Raw genomic sequence first — 21,982 nt, 5'->3', positions numbered from 1 at the left:
TATTTTTCATTTTGGGGTGAACTGTCCCTTTAAGAACTCACCCACATATCATAGTTGTAAGATCCTCCAGCATACTCTCTAAGCATGTGCAACGGACATAATTTTGGTTTCTGTTTTTATTATCAAACAGGAAATCTCAATATCAATACATTTTTACAGTCCACATTTCAATGGCATATTATCATACGTCACTGTTGGCACTTAACAGCAAAGTAACTCAGAACACACTAGTTTAAAAACTGTGATACAACAGCTTAGCTCTAGCACGTTTGCATGATACTCCAGCTAATACAGATACAGATAACAATGATCTAAACTCTGTGCCTCTTCTCGTTGTTTCCACTTAAAGCATCTGAACAAACACCTTGTGCAGAAACAAATACATTCTTTATAAATAGGCATTTTACAACACATTTAACAATAATAGTGTGTTTTACAATTTGCTCATGTTAGTGTTTATTTAGTGTAGCTAGGTCTCTTCTCAGTGTCACTGGAAACAGAATAACCAAATTTTTATATACCAGCATCAGACCATGTTGACAAAAGATTCATAATAGGTGTAATTACACATTAAAAGGCAACGACACTAAATATTTTCCACATGTAATTTGGGGTAACTTAATGATAAATTAGTGTGAGTGGCTTCTACTGTAAGATTACTGCTGTGTCTGATTTTCCACAGATATGGCTGTTGAATTGTAAAATCCCTTCTTCTGATTTTTGTGTTGATTTTCTGCAAGACCTCAGCTTTAAGACAACATGTGCCACCTGGCAATTTGAAAGTGCACTTCACTTACATTTGGTCACCAAAGGGGTCATAATTTATATTCCTTAATCATTTTAGCATAGTGGCAAATTTCCCACGTGTCTCTTGCTCTCTTATTTCTCGCTGGTTAACCTGAGGTTGTCTTATTTATACAGGAGGATTAATGCAACCTTGATCCACATTACCTCAGATGTCCCCTAGGGGGCACTGCGACCTTTCATGCCACATTAAAGTGCTGTGCATACATGGGGAGTCAGTCAGGGCTGCAGAGGCACTGTAACTCAAACATATAGTTTCCACTAGACTGGAGCTCTTCAGAAATTTAAAGGGAATGTGGAAAAAAGTGCTTCTGAAACCTCCCATTTGAAAGACTTCATGGATCCACTGATAAATATTTTCTTTTTAATCACCGATCCAAAACTCGTCTGCAGAGATGCAGCTGATTCCAGTCAAAGGCTCTTCTCAGGTCCACGCTGGTCTTCCTTTGGTGTCTCCGTCTGATCTCTGAGTAGTGGAAGTGACTGATGGTATACTCCCTCAGTAGGTGTATCTGGAGAGAGGCGTGTCCTCCATCAGATCGTCCTGGAGAAGACGATTGAAACAAGATATTGCTCTTGTTAGAATGACTTTACAAAGGTGAGGACATTTTTTTTGTTTATACATTTTTTGCCGTTGCATGTACCCCTTGGAAAAGCACTGACCATACTAAAACACAGGATTTGATAGCTTCTGTTTGGCAGGTTATTTTGTGACAGTGATTTAAGACTGAGGGATGGAAGAGCGGGAAAGTTATGTCCCAAAATTTTCTCCATTCATGTTTGATATTTTAAAGTTCACAGTGGATTTTCAAAGCATTAACAGTGAGGTGTCTCTGGGTGATTTAGGGTTGAAATTTATGGCACAGCAATTTAGTATTACACTACCATAATACTGTAGGACAACAGAGAAAGAGATGGTAATTGTTCTCTATGTGACATTAAGAGCAATAATATAGCAGAAAACCACTATTTGCTGTAAAGATAAAGTGGAGATATGGTTAACACCATTAGCTCTGTCAGCACTGTTGCAGTTGTTAAGTGATGTTTATGGCGTTCACTTGTTGATGCGACACCCTTCAAACACGATGTTGCATCAGCAAGTTAGAAATGAATGTGGCCAAGACCAAGGAATTTTTTATTTGCACGAAACAAGATCTGAAAACAGAGCCGGTTTCACTCAATGGCCAACGTGTTGAAACTGTGGAAAATTTTAAATACCTAGGTATCGTTCTGGACTCCCACGTTAGCTTCTCTGGAAATACTGAGTATATTTTCAAGAAATGCTCCCAGCGACTTCATCTTCTTAGGAAACTCTGTAGCCTTGGTGTTAGTCAGGAGATCTTAGAATTAGTGTATCAAACTATAGTTAAGAGTGTTTTAACTTTTTACCTTCCTGTCTGGTACGGTCACCTTAACTATACATCCAAGAATAAACTGTCTAGGATTGTGACACTAGCAAATAAAACAGTTGGCAGGCCACAAAAGCCCCTGACCCAACTCTTCACAGAAAGGACGAGGTAGAAAGCGAGACGAGTCTTGGGAGATAGCTCTCTTCAGCCAGTTTGAGCTCTTGAGCTCCAGGAGGCGCTCTAGAGTCCCTCTAGCAACTAAAAAAAGTATTTCAAAAGGCCTTCATCCTGAGTGCCATCAAGATCCTTAACTCAATAAAGTGACTGATGAGTTTTAAACCACAGACAGACAATGAGCTGATCTAATGTGTTAAGTGTTTTGTAATGACTTTATATGCTTGTCTTACTGACTTTTCATCTGCTTTTTGCAATGTTGTCTTTTGTGTTTGGTGAGCAGAATACAAATTGTCGTTCTTTAGACCCTCCTTGCCTAGTAAACAAATGTTTCAAATGCTACACCCCCAGTTTATGACAAACACAGGCTTTCTGTTAAAAATCTGAAACCTAAAGCCCAAGCTGACGTAATGATGATGACATCATCAGGGCATCTGAGCCTAGCGGCTTTTTGTAATTGTTTTCAACTACTGTGAAACATTTCGCTTGCTGCTTTGCTAAGCTTCTTGCGACTTCCGCTTTATGTGCCTGTGTTTTTAAGAAGTTTGACTCAAAACAGAAAAGCCCCTGACGCCATTAACGTTTTTCCCCATTGCCCAGTTCTTAGGAATTGAGAGTTCTGTCTTCTGGGGTGGCAGTGACAACAGACTAGTGGTGGTTGATGCTGGATATTTGGAGCTATATGTCTTCACCAATCGTAACAGAAAACAGCAACACAGGGTAAAAAGCATGTTAGCAAAAAGCTAGTCAGTTGCTTAATGTAAAACCTTAACTTTAGAAAGTAATTGAGGGTACAGTTTGTTTAGACATGTCTTACCATTGGTAGATCCTGCAGCCGATGGAACTCTGGGTGGTTTGTCCGCTGGCGGAACTTGAGGAAGAGGACGACGAAGACGATAGCAGTGGTGACGATGAACACTGACAGCAGGCCAGCCAGCAGGGGGTCTAGAGGTGAGCTTGAGCGGTAGCGGGGCCCCTTGAGGTCTAAATGACACAAACAAGCCCATCCATTATCAAACAGCTGACACATTTCTAAAATAGACTGAGAAAATAAAGGCAAAGTAGGAGGCTTGAAACAAAAACTCATCACCTTCATCTCCAACATTAAGCTCAGGCGGGACCTCGCGGTGTGTCGGCCCAGCAGGACCCCGGCCTGGAGCTGAGGTCAGAGGGAGTCCTGTTGCTGTCGGCTGCATGGTGGCTGTGGTCAGTGATTCAGACTGTGGCTGGATGGTGGAAGCGTGGGCTGTGGAGCTCGTATCCCGCTCTGTGTGGGCTGGCTGAGATGAAAAGGTGGCGAGGGCATCTGTGGTCAGAGTGGCTCTGCCTCCAGTGGTGGAGATTTGCTGCGGAGGGGTGGTGCTCTCGACTGTCGGCACAGATGAAAGGCTGGGATGTGAAGGCAGCGCTGTATCAATTCAAAACAGCACAGAGGATTCCTCGCATCAGCTAAAGGAAACTTTACACCAACCTGCTCATGAAAACTGACTCACTCCCACTGACATTAAAGCTGCTATACATGTTTTTGTTGTCAGGTCCAATCTGTCCTGCACGACAATGCCAAGAAACCCTGTTAGAAGCAGAGCCAGCGTAAAGTTAATGACCTGTTTCACACACGTATTTTCATGCATCAAATAACATCATGATAATAGTGGTGGTGGATATCACACCTTGCTTACTACGCATTTGTCCAGTTTGGCAGTGGATATATCACATTAGCATTCAGCAGAGGGGTATGAAAATTTATGAGGACTCCTCACGCCCTGCAAACCCTTTATTCAATATTCTCCCTGCAGGAGTCTTCAGACTAAAACATCTTGCTGCCACAGTAGCACTTAAAGCAATCCACATCCCAAATACTTTACTGGTTGTATAAACTTTAAAGCTAGGTCTATGCTCGCAATAGCCAAAAATGACATCATGTCTTTAGTGTCGAGCACGAAGGCTCCAAAAGTTGTTGTGGGGCGTGGTTGTTCACTACTGAATTTTTGTAACTTGGCGCCCATTGCACATGCTGCTTATTCCAGTTCAACAGGGAAGACTAGCCAAGTAGGTTGCTACGACTCTTCATTGAGAGACCACAGTGACAGTCAAATGGCTTTAAATTCTCTGAAACATATAGCCACCACACTGGGGAAAGAAGAGGCCTTTCGCCACAGGGTGTGGAAGAACAGTATAGATGGCTGCAAAAGCTTAAAACAATCTCATGAAAACAGTGGCGACCCGGGAAACAACTTTTCAACTTCGGGGTAAGTGACAGTGATAATTACAGTACACAAATGCAATGTTTGATGGTATGTCAGTGTTTATTACTTTTGCCAGGCAGCCTACTTTTCCAGTAACATTCTCCAGCTACCACTTGTTGACTTCTTGACTATTCACAGGATACTACTTCTACTGTTTTCACACAAAACTAAACTGTAATACATCAAACTGTGACTTTCTTGACTTGAAAAATTAGGTTTTAAATTGACAAACATCATATGTGTAATTGACCCTTTGCTAAGTCCCACCGTCGGATGCAGACTGGCCAATCATAACGTACCATCGGGCCGGCACAGACCAGGGTTCGACAACAACCCAACTGGACTCCATTGCCTCTAATGCAGTCATTTCAGATTTCCTTCATTTTCAGGCTGGTTTTGTGGATTTGGAGCTAAATGTTGTGCCTGGGGCACGTCGTGTATTAATGATACTCGTTACCTGGATTGGTTGGAAAAAGATATACATTTCTCCCCTGTTCCAAAACCAAAATCAAACCCTGAAAAGTGTAGGGTTAGCTAGCTAGCTACTGAAGATATAGCCAGACCGACCCTGCTGTACATGAACCAGCAAGGAAACTTTGCTGATATTCAACCAGCTGTGTGTCATCGCAGTGTGCGCAGATGAACAGTGCTTGACTTCCCCAGGAGCTCCCTGACAGTCTGGCGGCGGCATGGGGGAATCAAGCACCATTCATCTGCACACTGCGATGCCACACAGCCGGTTGAATATCAGCAAAGTTTCCCTTTATATTCATTGTCTCCTGTGGCGATCAGCAGTGATGTGGTGGTTCACTTTTACACTGTGATCTGTAGCCTATAGTTCGGCTTTAGCTTCTAACTATCTTTGTCTTTTTAACCTGTTGTTGCTGCTGAGTCAGTTTGACATTCAGGATATATCCTTCAAATACAGACTGTAGACCCCTCTGTCTGCTTCTCTCTGGAATCACTGTTTAATTTCTCAAAAAATATGATAAAAATTTCATCAGGGAGTGCAGTTAGTTACACTGTGAGCTCCATCGGACCATCGCAAAGGTGCAGGGCTTAGTGAAAGGACAATTCATGGCACAGTTCAGACAGAATCAAAAAACTATTTGACTCTTTCCATTGACAACAGCTGGACATAGTGTTTCTGGATTAAGGTACCATAATGGACACTGGAAGGAGCGGGACTTTGCCTCTCTATTGCATTATAACTTACAGGAGCTTATATTTTCTCATCAGTCAGTGCTTTATTCTTCCCATTTTTATTTTCTCTGTGAAACGACTGGATATACGTGAGGATAAACAAGCTAACTGCCTTTTCCCTCCTTCAACATGAGTATATTCTTACTCCACTTTGAGCACATGTGGCTGTTTACATCATGTTTGACAGCTCATGCTGACAGCTGGGGAGTTCAAGGAATTCAAGGCGTGTTCATGGAGGTTTATAAGCTGTGTGATTACAAATCGGACTACCTTTTTACTGTTTGTGTAGGGGCAGGCAGTGATTGGCGCTCCTGATGTGGGCAAAAGACGACAGCAAAGAATTGTTTATGACACCATATTAGGATTATTGTTGTGTGTATTCTGCATTAGGTCACAAAGTAACTAAGAGTAATAACTGACTTTAGTTTTTGAAGTGAGAACCTCAAACAGCAGCTTTACACATTACTCTACAGGGACAGACGGTGTCGACAGCAGCTAAAACGGGGACACGGGTGTGATCTGGTTGACATTACGTCATGTTGTTTGTTATTTCTGAGCCACTCAAAGAGGCAACACGGCATCAGTGGAGAGGGTTATATTTATCTGATCTATAAAAGGGAATCTCTTAAATGAGGTTGCGACACACATTCTCAATCTCAGCGTAGTCATGTGGGGGTCAGGGGACGAATATGTTCCTGGATTGCTGCTGGCAGTAGAGTCTGAAAAGAGATCGTCTGTTTGCAAACAGGCAGCTTTTAGTGTGTGGGGTGTTTTATTTTAAGAATCTGGACGAAGAAAACAGACTGGACTGTAAAATTATAGATGCACACTTATAGAATTATGGATGAAATGATGACTTTAATTTCTATGTTTCTGAGTTAAAAGCCTGAGTTTTTAAAAAGAGGAATGCATGTAGGTTTGTCTTGGTTACCTGAAGGTGAAGTCAGGGCGACAGGTGCAGTCGTGTGTTGAGATGTGGCCTCTGCAGAGCTTGTGTGTGTTTTATATTCTGCATCTGTCCCAGTCTCTGAACGGACTGTCCCTTCAGTCATGGCAATGGCAAAGGTTTCAGTTGAGGTTTCGTCCTTGCTTGCAGGATTATGTGTCCGCTGTGAGAACTTGTTCCCAGGATCCTCTGTCAGGTCAGGAGATGCTGAGATTCCAGTGTGACTCTCGTCGGCAGCCAGGGTGAAGACAGGAGGCAAAGCACTGCTCTGACCTAGGAAATAAAAGAGAAGTTATAAAAAAGGGCTGATGGATGAATTGTTTCATCTTCAAGTTTGGGTCTAAAAAAATCCTCAAAGCCTAAAATTCAAAATTCAGACATCTTGTTTTTTGTCCCAACAGTAAATATTCAGTTTACTGTCACAGACTGGGAAAAAAAATTAATCTCATGTGATGAGTTGGACATTTTTCCTTAAATGAAGTAGGGTGTGCACATAAGTGTCATTTACACTAGAGATGCTGGGGGCACTCAGGACACGTCCCCACCACTTCTTGGAATGGCCAATTTTAACCCCATTGCTTTTTAAAAGCAGAATTTTTTTAAACATGTTCTGAAATAGCTTGCACCTGAAAATGTTTAAGGTCCAGATTTAGGAGCATCTGTTTTCAAAAACTGAATATAATATTCATAACTATATTTTTATTGGTTTATTATCACCTGAAACTATTGCTGTTTTTCGTTACCCTAGAATGAGACGTTTATATCAACATATGGAACAAGACCTCTTCTATGGCCGCCATGTTTTTCTACAGTGGCCCAGAACAGACAAATCAAACACTGACTCTAGATAGGGCTGTTCACATTTTTGGATGTGCCACAATAGGTCTACATGCTCGGCACACTGGAGAGGTTTCAGTTGGTTGCAATGTTGCAATGTCACCACTAGATGCCACTAAACCCTACGAACTAGACCTTTAACAAATGAGAACGCTTTGTGAAAGGTTTATTTGCACAGTAAGCCAATGTACAATGCAAATATAATGTAAATATAGAGGAAACATTTGTGTGCAACACGCTCTCACACCTAAATGAGGGCCCTAAATAGGTTTTGATTTCCACTGACTTCCAAAACGACTTACCTAACTGTTTTAACGATTGCAGTTTTAAAAACATCCTCAACATCATGTAGTTTTTCAGTCCAAAACTACTTGGTTAGGTTAAGAAAACAAAACTAGGTAATAAAGTTTAGGAAAAACATCATGGTTTAGCATTAAATAAGTACTTTTGTCACAAACAAAAATTTTGTCACTAGCATGCTACACTATGTTTTTATTGAAATAAGTCAACATTGACAGCGAGATGTGAACACTGGTCTCCTGGGTGAAAGTCCTATGTGTTTGACCCATCCACGACTTCTCCCACCCACCCTATAAAGGCTTCTTGGATATTTGTACAACATAACAAGGACTGTTGCTTTTTTATGCTACATTACATCCATTCCTCCACTGCTCCTGTAATAATTACTACAGCCAATAGTGGGTGCCACCTCAAACATAAGAATGGGTCATAATGAGGTGCTTGCACAGTCAACCTTTGTAGCTGTTTTTTGCACTGTGCATTGTCAAAAAAAAAAGTAATGCATAAAAAAATGTGTGCCGATCAGTAACTTCAACAAATTCTTGACACAGTTTCTTCTTGTCCAAGTTTTTGCTTGTCTCTCTGTGAACATGACAACTCATATGAGCCATTAAAGTCATGGGGTTATAGATTAATTAAGACCAATGAGGTGTCATTGACAAAAATAGGTGCCAAGTGCACATTTGAAGAGATAACTCCGACCTCGTCACATATTGATGTTTGGTCATGGACTTTCCACGTCCACATACAATGTGAAAGGTACCCTGGGAGCGTTGGTTGTTGATGTTCTGGGACACCGTGTCAAGTTCTGCCTGTTACATCCATTGTCCTCTTTCAAAATACACTTTCGTTTTCACAGGAAATTTAACGTTTACATACAGTCTCTTTCAAAATAAACGCACTACGTCGGTACATCAATGCGCAGTGATGTTTTTTTTCCTTCAACAACAAACACACATGGTTAGTTTAGGAAAAAAGAACAGGGTTTGGCTTTATAATCTTACGGGACCTGAACAACCGCTCTCCCAGGTGAAAGTCAGTGTTTGTTGGACCCGTCCACCACCCCTCCTTCCCGCCTCAGTTGGACTTTTGCTGCCTTAACTTTCATCCTTGTCCCACCACATTTCCCCCTGATGCCGCCGGGTGCTGTTAAACTATAACGGCAACTGGCCGTGTATCATGCCAATATTAAAGGATGCCTTTTTTTGTTGGTTTCTGACACCACAAGTCACTGGTCAAGCGTCGGATTTTGACAACTTCAGAGTGAGACCAGGCTCCCTAAACAGAAGACACAGGAGAAGATGAAAGAGAACATCATGCCTACGTGCGCTGAGACAAGCTGATCTTCAGGAGAATTTATTTTAAAGTGAAATACAGAATACTCGAGAGCCTTTCTGCATTTTATTCAATGATATTTTATATTACGACTTGTCATCTGCTGCCTGCATTTTGTGTTTTCCTTTTCATAAATAAAGATCAATTTGTGAAGAAAAATTGAAGCTCAAAATTTCCTGGAGGGGGGACCCCCAGAGCCCTGCTTAATATGTGTCCCCCATACCTTTGAAATGAAAGCTACGCCCCTTGTTGTGCATATATTAAAAGTTCAAATAAATAAATAACTAGGAGACACAGATCAAGAGTAGCATGAGTATCCATACAGAGAAAGAAAATGTAAATTATGCACTGAGGAGCTGAGCGGACTGTAAGAAGTGAATAAAATAACTGAACATAATGATAATAATAATAAAACTGCAACCAACAGTCTGCAGCTCTGCGTGAACTTTCCATAAGATCAATAGGAGCATCATGTGAGGAATCGATGAGAGCTCCAACTCGCGTCAGCAGGATGTCAAGTCCGTCCACATCAAACACAAAGACACACACACAGACACACACACACACACACACGCGCGCGTCCGGGGATGACACCTTACCTCTTGTCTGCGATGAGCCGGTAAGCACCACCAACACGCAAAACGCCAAATTCATTTCAAATTTCATCTCCTCCGCGGCCTCCTCCTGCAGATCACAATAAAACACACAGAGCTAAGCGGGCTCTCCACAGCGGCTCTGCTTCTTAGCTCTGAGGTTGTTTCCGTTACGTGATTTGACAGGGCACATCATCAGCGCTAAAAATATCCTGAGGGAGTCGGGCAGAAGAGAAGCAGGGGTGGGGCCGCGCGGCAGGCTGCATGCGGGCGGCGGCAGCAGAATGGGCTGCTGCACGCGCTTTATTCCTAATCTATCTACAAATGTCACTCTCCTGCTCTTTGTTTTTCCTGCCCGTCACTCATGTCTGCATATTCCTCCGACATGCATCAGTTTGCAGCCGCACCGCTGCTCCAATCAGCTGTCAGTGCGTCAGAGGCGCAGTTGTGTGCGTCAGGAGCGCCTGTTGTGGAGCGCAACTTTCACTGTGTTCATGATTATTGTGGGCTCCACTGTTGGTATATAGACATTGAACCGTGATAGGTGAATAGGGTGTCAGCTGGTGGTAATGTGAGATAACTTTTTCAGCCTCCTCAGAGGTCAGTGTGTCGTCACGCCTGAGCGCACTGCCCACATGTGTACTGTATGGACAGCTGAATGACCCGCTGCGTCCTCTGTCAGCGTGCTCTGACACACTTTAGAGGACAGTGTCTCCTCGTTTTAATCACTTCTCTCTATTTTTTTTTGGGCCGATCAGGTTTTGATTTCTGAGGGAAACTGCAACAGGGAGGCACCTTCACGCTGCGCCAGATGGAGCCTCCAGCCAATCCGGGAGACAGCCCGGTGGAGTTGGAGTTGACGGTGGAGAATGTGGAGTCGGTGAGTTACTTGTCAATAATCAGGCGCTTCACCAGGTGACTGTTTATTGAACTGTACCTACAGGTGGAGCTGCTGTAGGACCACTCATACACGAATTTGAATACATATGTGTGCCACAAAGAATTGCATCATCTCATATTGATTTATATATTTTATTTGATATAATAACTAATGTAAAAATAAAACAGCAGCAGTTCCATCAAATAGGAGATGGTCGTTTCTTAACTGTAGCTCAACATAGGGGAGATTAGACAAACTGGACATTTTGTAACATGATACCAGCTATAAGCATATGCTGTCCTAATAATAACTAACACCATGTGCCTTGGATTAGTTGCCATGGCAACACTTTTTTTTCACAACTCTATTCAAACAATTGGACATGCAGCATGCATGACTATTGGTGCAACTCAGGCATTCAATTAAAAATGACTCCTGTGTAAAGAAGTGTCATGAATCAACCTGTTACACAACGTAAAACACACACTGTCATTACTGTATCTCCTCAGTCAAAACAGAGGAAATAATAATACCAATAAACTTTATTTAAATACTATAACATACAGTAATGCAAAGACACATAAATAGATGAGTAACTAATAAAAAATATGTCAAGGAGTTCAGTGGAATAAAGGAATTTATCGGGTTTGTTTTTAAAGTTAATAGACTAATTATCAATAAAAGAAATAAGAAAACAATAAAAACATCCATCCATCCATTTTCTAACTGCTTATCCACTTGAGGGTCGCGGGGGGGCTGGAGGGCAGCTGACACTGGGTGAGAGGTGGGGTACACCCTGGTCAGGTCTCCAGACTATCACAAGGCTGACACATAGAGACAGACAACCATTCACACTCACATTCACACCTACGGACAACATAGAGTCACCAATTAACCTGCATGTCTTTGGACTGTGGGAGGAAGCAGGAGTACACAGAGAAAACCCACGCTGACACGGGGAGAATTTGCAAACTCTGTACAGAAGGGCTCCTACACCCGGGATCGAACAATAAAAACAATTCAAAAAATATTTACAAATAATTTAAAAGATGAATTGCAGTAGCGTGAAGTGTAAAAGGAAGGAGTTTCAGGCCCACTGATACATTTTTAGCTTTCTTTTAAAAATATGTAGCTAATTGTCTTCTCTGATATCTATAGGTCGTGTGTTTTATAGATTTGAGGCGTAACTGACAGAGACCACATCCCTGATTTTCTTTCAGCTGTTGCTGGGAACCTCCAATAAACCAGCAACAGATGATCGTGTTCTTAGAGGCAAATAGTTAACAAGGGAGTTAGCACTATAGGTTGGTCTTAGCCAATTTAGGGCTAGGACCAAGAAGATATCGAGTGTTGTCTTGATTTTGATCCACTCTGACGTCCACATCAATATCAATTATTACCAAATATTTTTTTGTTCAAGTGTACCCTTTGCATTGGTTCTTCTCTCCCCCTGCAGGCTCTCTACCAGCTGTACTTTGACCCAGACATGGCAAATAAGAATGTAGCCCAGAAGTGGCTGACCCAGGCCCAGGCCTCTGCGCAGGCGTGGCAGTTCTGTTGGGCCCTGCTCGGCCCTGACAAGGTTGGTGTGCTGCTGTGCTTCTGCTCAGACATCTTTACAACTAGTCTGCTAGTACTGCAGTGTGCAAGAATATTAGGCAGCGTTAAGAAAGACAAACACATAATAAGTGGTGCTCTGGCAGTCCTTCCCTAGAAAATTCTAAGTGTTAAATGCTTCAAGGGACAATGTTTAAGATTTAGGGAGATACAGTGGTATCTAGCAGTAGGATTGCAGATTGCAACCAGCTGAAACTTCTCCTGGTAAGGATTCCCTCAGTGTTTATTGTTCAGGAGGTTTTTGCTGGGAGCCAAAGTATCCACAGAGGTCTCCTCCTCTTCCAAACAAACAAGGAAAATTTAGTTGTCACTGGATATTGTTAGGTACATGTCCCTAGCATCCAATTCTATGCCCTTACATTATCTCCATAATGTGAGTCTGTCTCTTTCCAGCTCCCAGAGGTTCAGTTTTATGGTGCCAGCACCCTCCACACCAAGATCTCCCGTCACTGGAGCGACCTCCCCGCAGACCAACATGAGAGCCTGAGGATGCAGCTCCTCTCCCACATCCTTCATTTCTCCTCAGGGCCCAAAATGGTGCTAACCAGGCTGTGTGTCGCCCTGGCCTCTATGGCTCTTAACTTAATTCCACAGGCTTGGTCCCAGCCGGTGGCAGACATGGTGAGGGCCTTTCAGCCACAGAAGCCTGACTCTGAAGGCAGCACTGGTGCAGAGGCCTCCCAGGACCCTCACGCACACTGCCTCGCACTGCTGGAGCTCCTCACTGTACTTCCAGAGGAGTTCCAGAGCAGCCGGCTGACTCAGGCTCGTCGTGCCCAGCTGAGGGAGGCCCTGGCTGGGGAGTGGGCGGTGGTGTGTCCCATGCTGCGTCAGCTGCTCCAAAGCCAAGACTCCTCTGACCAGGTGAAGGAGAAGGTGCTCCGCTGCCTGTCCAGCTGGGTGGGGCTGGACGTGCCGTTAGGGGAGAGTCATGAACTGGTCCAGGACTGTTTCACTGCACTGTCCAACTCAGAGCTGTTTGATACAGCTGTGGAGACGATAGTCAGCGCTATCTCACAACCTGACAGCCAGAGGTGAGAAACACACTGCAGCATACTTTCATTAAAGGGACAGTTCACCCCAAAATCAAAAATACATATTTATCCTCTTACCTGTCGTACTATTTATCAGTCTAGATTGTTTTGGTGTGAGTTGCAGAGTGTTGGAGATATCGGCAGTGGAGATGTCTGCCTTCTCTACAATATAATGAAACTAGATGGCACTCAGCTTGTGGTGCTCAAAGCGCCAAAAAATACATTTGGAAAAACTCAACAGCAATGTCTCTTTCCAGAAATCATGACTCGCTTACTGAAGATAATTCACAGAGCTTGTTGTGAGCAGTTTCATGTAGGAACTTCTCTCTTTCTACCAAACTAACACCATTAACCGTATCACCACGCAGAGGGAGGCGTGCATGTACTGCCAGAAAAGAATATTTACCTTTGATTTTAGGGTCAAGTGTTCCTTTAAGGTCATAGTTTCCAGGCATGTGAATCCGAACATGTGTGTGCAGGTACATCGATGCTCTGGTCAGCTTGATGCCTCTGGTGTTGGGCCTCCATGACCAGCTGAAGACAGCGGCTCAGGATGGGGACATGGAAACCTCACATGGGATCTGTCGCATTGCTGTGGCCATGGGGGAAACACACTCCAGGTGAACACAGATAGGCCTACGCACCCTACACACACGCTGCCATCCTTTAACCCAGCTTCAGTAGATTGTTTTTATTTCTTAATTTGGATCAATGTCTTTGTGCATGACAGGGTTTTGTTGGAACAGGTGGAGCACTGGCAGGAGTATCTGGCTTTGGTTAACATGATTCTTTTCTGTACCGGCATCCCTGGACACTACCCAGTCAGTGAGACCACCAGCTCCCTTACACTCACCTTCTGGTACACCCTGCAGGTAAGGTGAATGAATGAATGCTTTGTAGAGCTTTTGGGTTCCCATGTGGATTTATTTTTTCCACCTTAAACATGTTTTCTTTTCAGTTTAGTAAGTTACTCCCACAGTAAACTTTGAGCATTTTGTTGAGAGACTTTTGCACCTCGTCTTGGCTCTGTTTTCAGGCTTCGGAAAATCTAGCCTGTGATGGGAGATTTTGGCCAATTACAGGTCATTTCAGAGAGAGGGCATTCCTACTGGCTGTTCTATGAATGCAGATACATATGCACATCCCTTCAGACAGGGAAAGCCTGATTTAATGGCAGAGAATCCAGCAGGGGAGAGTTCTTATTCCAGCATTGGCAACAACTACCTACACTGCAAAGAAAACCCAAAGAGTCAGACAATAAACCAAACGAAACACTAGTGATATAAAAATAAAAGTTTCAGAGATGGAGATAAAATGTTGCTCATAGTTTAGACTTCTGCTAACTGGAGTCAAAAGCTCACAACTGTGGTTTCAAGTTTACATTTATTTAGCTAACATTAGCCTTGAATCACAGTCAGTATGTTTACATGCACATTTGACTACTGTCCTCATCCGAATATACAGATTCATTGACCTAAGTATGCGCTACGATTGGTGGCAACATGCCCCCTTTTAGCTTGTTAGTATTGGACCCTTTTTCTGGTTGACCTATTACATCACAGACCAAACAATCAACAACAAGTTAGCTGTGGTTAGCTAGCGGCAAAGTGGTACTATGGTGGACAGGTTTACACCTCTGCACATTTTGTCCGTCCAAAAATGCATGGCTTTGAATGTATATTTCATCATTTTGTAACTGTCTTCTTCTTCTGTTGCGCATTCAATGCTTTCCAGGTTAAAACCCAGGGCGGAAACTGTGGAGCATGCAACGAGCGCCTTGGCCAGTTTGGGTCTGATTGACTGTATACATGCAGGAGTAATTCGACTCCCAATCACATTATCTGGGTGTGTTAGTCCGACTTTGAGAAATTTGATTTAATAAGATTTCAGTCAGACTAACATGTTTACCTGTATTTTAAAAGTCTGGTTTTAGTCGGACTAAGACGATAAATGGATTTTCTCGAATGTCATGTAAACGTACTGTGTCCTCCGCCTCACTCCCTACTGCCACAGACCACCTTGTTGGGAGGAGAGCTGGCAGCAGCTCCTGAGATGGACCCCCAGTCAGTGGCTGCAGCATGAATCCAGCTGGCGCAAACCCTAGCTCTGGTGGACCAGACAGCCCTGCCAGATCAACAAACTTTCTGTTGCTGCTGTTACACAGGTTGAACCCAGTGCTGCCACTGGTCACTGGCCATCAGCCTGCTGTGTCACCCAGCGCTGGGGGTTTGCTCTGGCTGCTACAGCCGCCGACCAAAGGCCTGTCTCCAGAGCTGCAAACCACTCTTCTCCTGGGGAAGCAGTCTAGAGCAGCGGGGAGTGAGGTGGAGGGACCATGGGGTGGCTAGCACCTAATTCTTGTCTCATTTGCGGTCTGATATACAGAAACTGAAAGAGCAGGGCAATGAGGGGCTGAGTGACTGTGCCACATGTAACTTTACAATGAAAGAAGATTAAATAAACCAGTTAATAAGGAACACTGGGTTACTGTATGAAGGATGTGCATATGCCTGTGGTCGTCTGGTTGGAGGGGCTTAAGACTGAGAGGGGAGAGCTTCAAGAGGAGGCTGTATTTTCAGCTTCTTATGTTTTTTTGTTTGTTTTTTTGACCAGATTTCTGATTTCAAACAATGTATGTTGTTGTGTCCCAAGGATTTAGACACCAAACTGTCCTTCTAATTCTTTCTTGCATGTTCAGGATGACATCTTGTCATTCGAGGAGGACAAGCAGGCAGTTTACCTGCAGGTCTACAGGCCGGTTTACTTCCAACTGGTGGACGTGCTACTACATAAATCCCACTATCCCTCCCAGGACGAGTACGCCTCCTGGTCTTCTGATGACAAGGAGCAATTTAGAATTTACAGGTAAGACAAAAAACTAAAGAACGTGTGTAAGGAACTCTAAAACTGGACTTAACTCTTCTCACACAAGAGGTAAAGTATCTAGATTTGAGTGCATGGCAATCCATCGAATAGTTGTGGAGACATTTCTGCCTGCGTGGCTAAAAATGGTAGCTACAGATGATCTCCAACTATGTTTCCGTGTCTATTTTGCATTTCAGAGTGGACATTTCTGACACTCTGATGTATGTGTATGAAATGCTGGGAGCAGAGCTGCTCAGTAACCTCTACGACAGGCTGGGCAGACAGCTGATGGACCCCCAACAGTCAGCAGTATGGCAGGTAATGTCATTAATCACTGACTCCTATTCCATAAACATCTACTATCTGTGTGAGGTTTTACCTGCACAATATTTCACAAAGTAAATATTGTTTTTTAAATTCTAGTTTCCCTTTCTCACTGTGCATAACTCCGAGTGTGTTTCCCCTCTCTTTACCTAACATCACACTTTGTGTTTGTCCCCCTTCAGGACACAGAGGCGCTCTTATTTGGCTTCCAGTCCATAGCTGAGACGATAGACGTGAACTACTCTGATGTCATCCCTGGTCTTATTGGTCTCATCCCCAGAATCAACATCAGCAACATCATGCTGGCTGACACCGTCATGTACACTATAGGTACATACCTATAGGGTATTGGGGTTGGATAGAGGGTTTATATGTAGCGGCGTCATCAACTGACTCAGCTGTAACAAACCCATGACATGCACCCCCTTACTGAATTTCCCCTGTTGCCCAGGATCCCTGGCTGAGTGGCTGGCTGACCACCCCGTGATGTTGGGTGGCATATTACCCATGGTGCTCCAGGGCCTTGTGAAGTCAGAGCTGTCTGTGTCCAGTGTATCCACTCTGAAGAGGATCTGCAGGGAGTGTAGACAAGACCTCGGCCCTTACGCTCAGGACATCCTGACCGTGTCACAGGTCAGACGTACAGCCTTTTGTTTTTTTAACACTGGTTGATTCCTCTCTTTGTATTAACACTTGTGTTCCTTGCAGGATGTACTGGTAAAAGAAATCCATAAGGTGAGTAAACAGCCTTAAACATTCACCTGTTCACTCCTATGATGTAAGCACAAATGCACCAGGCGTCTCTCTGAGGACATCATGCACGATGTTTGCTCTGTGTTTCTGCGTGTCTGTGTGCAGAGCAGCCAGTGCATGTGGTTGATGCAGGCTCTGGGTTTCCTCCTGTCCGCCCTGCCGGTAGACGAGATTCTGGGCAGACTTCACTCTCTCATCACCCCTCACGTCCAGCAGCTGGATTCACTGGCCCAGCAGGAGGTAAGTCCAAAGAAACTCACATGACTTTTACAGAAAACAGTCTCTGAAAGTGGTCTGGTACTGATCAAGAGAGCTGCAGCCAGCAGCGGTGAAACAGGCTGCAATGTAACCATTCGAGGCATGTGAGCAACGTCAATTTACATCCATGAAAAGTGTTTTTGCCACTGACAGACTCAGATTGTTATTTTAGGTATCTGACAACATTACAGAAAGGATCCCTACAGAGATAGACCCTTTTGTTAAAGAGTAAGACTCTTTGTGTTGAAGCACAAACAGCTCCAAAATCGATATAGCCAGAGCCACCAGACTCCATTTAAATAAACTGTAATTTTGTAATCAGAATTACACTTCATTTAATGTCGACAGACACAAAACAAAACGTACAAAAACCACCAAAAACTTTCTAATATTCCAACAATCACCAACTCTGCTTTGGTTGAAATAAACCCTTAATTCACCAGGTAAGATTTTAAAAATATGCCGGCTTTGTACACGCTAAAATAACTGTTTATTTGAATGGAGTCTGGTGGTTTTGCCGCAGTGTCACTGTTCACTGTGGTGAAAAGAGAGCTGAGCCAGAAGGCAAAGCTTTTGATTTGCCGGTCCATCTATATCCCGACCCTCATCTATGGTTCATGAGCTCTGGGTAATGGCTGAAAGAATGAGATCGTGGATACAAGTGGCTGAAATGAGTTTCCTTAGAAGGGTGGCTGGGCTCAGCCTTAAAGATAGGGTGAGGAGCTCAGACATCAGGAGGGAGCTCGGAGTAGAGCAGCTGCTCCTTCGGATTGAAAGGGGTCAGTTGAGGTGGTTCGGGCATCTGATCAGGATGCCTCCTGGGAACCTCCCGTTTGAGGTTTTTCCAAGCACGTCCTATACTGGGAGGCCCCGGGGCAGACCCAGAACACACTGGAGGAATTAATATCACATCTGGCCTGGGAACGCCATAGGGTCCCCCAGGAGGAGCTGGAAAGCGATGCTGGGGAGAGGGACGTCTGGAGTACTTTGCTCAGCCTGCTGCCCCTGCAACCTAGCATAGGATAAGTGGTTGAAAATGGATGGATGGATGGATGGATGGATGGATGGATGGATGGATGGGCGATAATGACCTGGGAATTTTATTTTAATGAGGTCTAATTAATCTTATCCAGGGTGACAGTCTGTTGACAGAGACTCAGATACTGCTAGCATTTTTCATTGCAGCGTTTGACACAGTTTTTACAGCAAAAGAGCTGTAAAATTGCTCTTTGCTCTTACAACAGCTGTCACATTGTGATAATTTTCTTTTCTTATGTTGTTGCTGTCATCAAAAGGCTACACATCAAACCCATTGTCTCTCTTTACAGCCTGATCCTGCTAACAAACAGTCTATGATCCACATCCTGGGGATGCTGTCCAGTCTCTTCACCACTCTGGACATCAACAGACAAGCAGACAGCTTAGAGGGAGCACCCAGCCCAAGACCCCCCCCCTCGCAGAGCACACAGAATCCAGTAAGTTGAGCTATAAAAACTGTGTACCAAGAACATGGGTGTATTTGAATGATATGAAATCAGAGGCGGAGCTTGGGGTTGCTTATGAGGCGTGGGGTGTTGTGTTGGTATGCCAAGTGCCATTATTTTCGACTCACTCTCTGATGCGCCGTCTGTCAGAGCTAGATCAAATGATCAAATTTTTTAAACAGTTAATATTCTTATTGGTTTACATAAACAATTTGATGTATTTCCCATCTTTGCTGAGCAGTTTTGAGTGAAAGGAATTAAAGGCCTGTCCCAAATATAGGCCTGTTGATTTTAGTGATTTAAGCAAATATTAGTTATTCTATTATCTCAAATGGCTTGAAAATTTGTGCATATAGCTACCATAAATGGGGAAAAAAATCTCCCTGGGGTGATGGTTTGTTAATCGACCCTCAGAATGGGCCTTGTGCATCAATATTTGTGAACATCGAAAATATTTACATATGCTGAAATGAACCAAACAGACCTATATTGAAATACATTTTGTAATAATCATGATCTTTTTTTAGGTTGTTGTTGTGCTACAGCAAGTGTTCACACTGATCCAAACCATCCTCAGCAAGTGGCTCGATGACTCAGATGTAGTGGAGGTAGGAGGGTTTTTTAACTGATTGTATAAATATGTATGATATTGTGTGTGTGCATGTGTGATTAATCTATGTGTGTGTTTACTGACTCACAGCCCTCTATGCTTCCCTCAACAGGCAGTGTGTGGGGTATTTGATAAGTCAGTTCGAACCCTCCTACATGATTTTGGGCCCATGGTGGCTCAGCTGAGTGAGATGCTGGGGCAGATCTATAGCGCCTTCCCACAGGCCTCAGCTCTGGATCTGGCGCGGCAGGTACGCCCCCACAGATCGGGCCCTGGATAAAAGCATTAGCCCTTCAATGTGTTATCAAGACTCTTTACATGTTTTTGGGATCAGATGTCATTCTCTTTTTTTTTTAGATGGTTCACATATTTGCCGGAGAGGAACATCACATCTCGAACATCAAAAGCCTTATTGAGGTGTTGACTTCGACCACACTTGCTATATTTCAGCGAGGTAATAAACACCTGCAAATACATTTATACTTATTATGCCTCTAAACAGCGATGGCTGTGGCTGGAGGCATTATGTGTTCAGATTGTCTGTCCATCCGCCCATCCCGTTCTTGTAAACGTGATATCTCAAGAACACATATAGGGAACTTCTTCAAATTTGGCACAAATGTCCACTTGGATTTAGGGATGAATTGACTAGATTTTGGTGGTCAAAGGTAACCTCATCCTTGTCATTTTTGTGAACATATCTCACAAACTCTTTTAGGGAATTTCTTCTAATTCGGCACAAACATCCACTTTGACTCAACAATGAACTGATTAGATTTTGAAGGTACAAGAGATAGGTTACCATGACCTTGCGTCCGTCTCATTCTTGTGAACATGATATCTCAAGAACTCATGTAGGGAATTTCTTCAAATTTGGCACAAATGTCCACTTTGACTCAGTGATCACTGATTATAATTTGGTGGTCATAGGTCAAGGTCACTGTGACCTTTCAGCCGTTCCATTTTCGTGAAAGCCATATCTTCAGAACACCTTAAAGGAGTTTCTTCAAATTTGGCACAAATGTCCACTTGGACTCAAGGATGAGCTGATTACATTCTGAAGGTATAATAGAAAGGTTACCATGACCTTGCGTCCATCTCATTCTCGTGAACGTGATATCTCAAGAACACCATGAGGGAGTTTTTCCACATACATCCACTTGGACTCAAGGATGAACTGATTAGATAGTGAAGGTATAAGAGAAAGGTCACCGTGACCTTGCTTCCATCTTATTTTTGTAAACGCGATATCTCAAGAAAGCCTTGAGGCCTCAGATTCAAGTATGAGCTGAGTAGATTTTGGTGATTCTGGTCACTGTGATTTAAGAAAGCAGGTTTTTGGCCATAACTTAAGAGTTAATAAGCTAATTATGACAAACTTTTACGCAAATGTATAGTAAGATCCTATGATGAAGTGATGACATTTTATATCTAAAAGGTCAAAGGTCAGCTTTACTGTGATATTGTAATGTTCTGCAGAAACACTTTTATGGATGTAAACTGTAACTGCAACTTGACTGGTTCATTGAAGCGTACAACCACAAGGTGGTAATTCTAGTTTTTAGATGTATGTTTGTCTTGTCTGATCTTATATTTATTTTACAGGTCCACGTGATCATCCCGATATTGCAGAATCATTTATGCATCTTCATGCTCAGGTGGGTTGAACATTCTTGTCCACTGTTACGCACGTCTGCGGCACACAGAAAGCTTCGTCTAATCACTTTGTGTTCATTTAGATTCTTAAAAGGAAGCCTGATATGTACCTGTCCAACCAGTTGGATGTTAAAGCGCTGTTTTACTGTGGTGAGTATCATCATGTGCTTTTACTGTAGACAGGCCATACTCATGGATATGACTCAGTATCTAATGTCAGACTTTGTTTTTTTTTGCTTATTTAAAGATCAAAATTAATTGCATTGGATTATTTGATCCATTTTACATGTTTGAGCCAATGCAATCCAAAATTTGACTTTGCAAGGCTTACTGTGTTCAAAATCAAGACACAACTGTTCTCTCTGAATCTTTTTTCTCTTCTGTTTTTCATGATTTTAAAATTCTGCCTTAGACAACCCTTTGTGTGACTCATTCGCTGATATATTTAATAATAAAAAAACTCTCTGTTTCTTCCAGGGATTCTATCACTGAAGTTCCCGGAGACACCCACAGTAAAAGCTGCCATTGTATTCTTTGTAAGTTAAGACAGTGTGCACTCAGTGATTTTTTTTTTTCAGTCTCGACCATAGAAACATATTTATCATAAATACAAGATGCAACCATTAAAGATGCATGTTCCTCCCCCAAGCCAAAATAAAAACATAAGTCCCTCCCCAGTGCTTAAAAATATTTAATATGCCCCCCCCCCCCCCC

General features: G+C 43.0%; 2 protein-coding genes across 2 annotated transcripts in view; one reads left to right on the top strand and one right to left on the bottom strand.

Annotated features, from left to right (window-relative positions):
• Positions 1-135: 135 nt before the first annotated feature.
• On the bottom strand, positions 136-10,163 carry LOC126383174 (uncharacterized). The gene is made up of 5 exons (XM_050033641.1): positions 9,794-10,163; positions 6,708-6,995; positions 3,418-3,735; positions 3,145-3,311; positions 136-1,348 (listed from the first exon to the last, which is right to left on the bottom strand). The coding sequence occupies exons 1-5, from the start codon at positions 9,858-9,860 to the stop codon at positions 1,304-1,306; spliced, it is 885 nt and encodes a 294-aa protein (XP_049889598.1). The 5' UTR covers positions 9,861-10,163; the 3' UTR covers positions 136-1,303.
• Positions 4,415-21,982, top strand: part of LOC126383173 (importin-13-like) — a 24,623-nt gene continuing 7,055 nt past the window's right edge. The window contains exons 1-19 of the mRNA XM_050033640.1: positions 4,415-4,576; positions 10,546-10,667; positions 12,124-12,249; positions 12,678-13,318; positions 13,798-13,938; positions 14,049-14,190; positions 16,017-16,183; positions 16,381-16,501; positions 16,690-16,837; positions 16,959-17,140; positions 17,216-17,242; positions 17,366-17,500; positions 18,847-18,993; positions 19,530-19,610; positions 19,725-19,862; positions 19,970-20,066; positions 21,218-21,270; positions 21,352-21,418; positions 21,746-21,804. Of these exons, the coding sequence (XP_049889597.1) occupies positions 10,599-10,667; positions 12,124-12,249; positions 12,678-13,318; positions 13,798-13,938; positions 14,049-14,190; positions 16,017-16,183; positions 16,381-16,501; positions 16,690-16,837; positions 16,959-17,140; positions 17,216-17,242; positions 17,366-17,500; positions 18,847-18,993; positions 19,530-19,610; positions 19,725-19,862; positions 19,970-20,066; positions 21,218-21,270; positions 21,352-21,418; positions 21,746-21,804 (2,541 nt within the window). The 5' untranslated portion in view covers positions 4,415-4,576; positions 10,546-10,598. The remainder of the gene's footprint in view (positions 4,577-10,545; positions 10,668-12,123; positions 12,250-12,677; positions 13,319-13,797; positions 13,939-14,048; positions 14,191-16,016; positions 16,184-16,380; positions 16,502-16,689; positions 16,838-16,958; positions 17,141-17,215; positions 17,243-17,365; positions 17,501-18,846; positions 18,994-19,529; positions 19,611-19,724; positions 19,863-19,969; positions 20,067-21,217; positions 21,271-21,351; positions 21,419-21,745; positions 21,805-21,982) is intronic.

Source organism: Epinephelus moara, chromosome 21 (assembly GCF_006386435.1).
Source record: "Epinephelus moara isolate mb chromosome 21, YSFRI_EMoa_1.0, whole genome shotgun sequence".
Classification (NCBI taxonomy): Eukaryota; Metazoa; Chordata; class Actinopteri; order Perciformes; family Serranidae; genus Epinephelus; species Epinephelus moara.
Note: the sequence above shows the minus strand (reverse complement) of the source record. Positions and strands in the feature narration are given on the sequence as shown.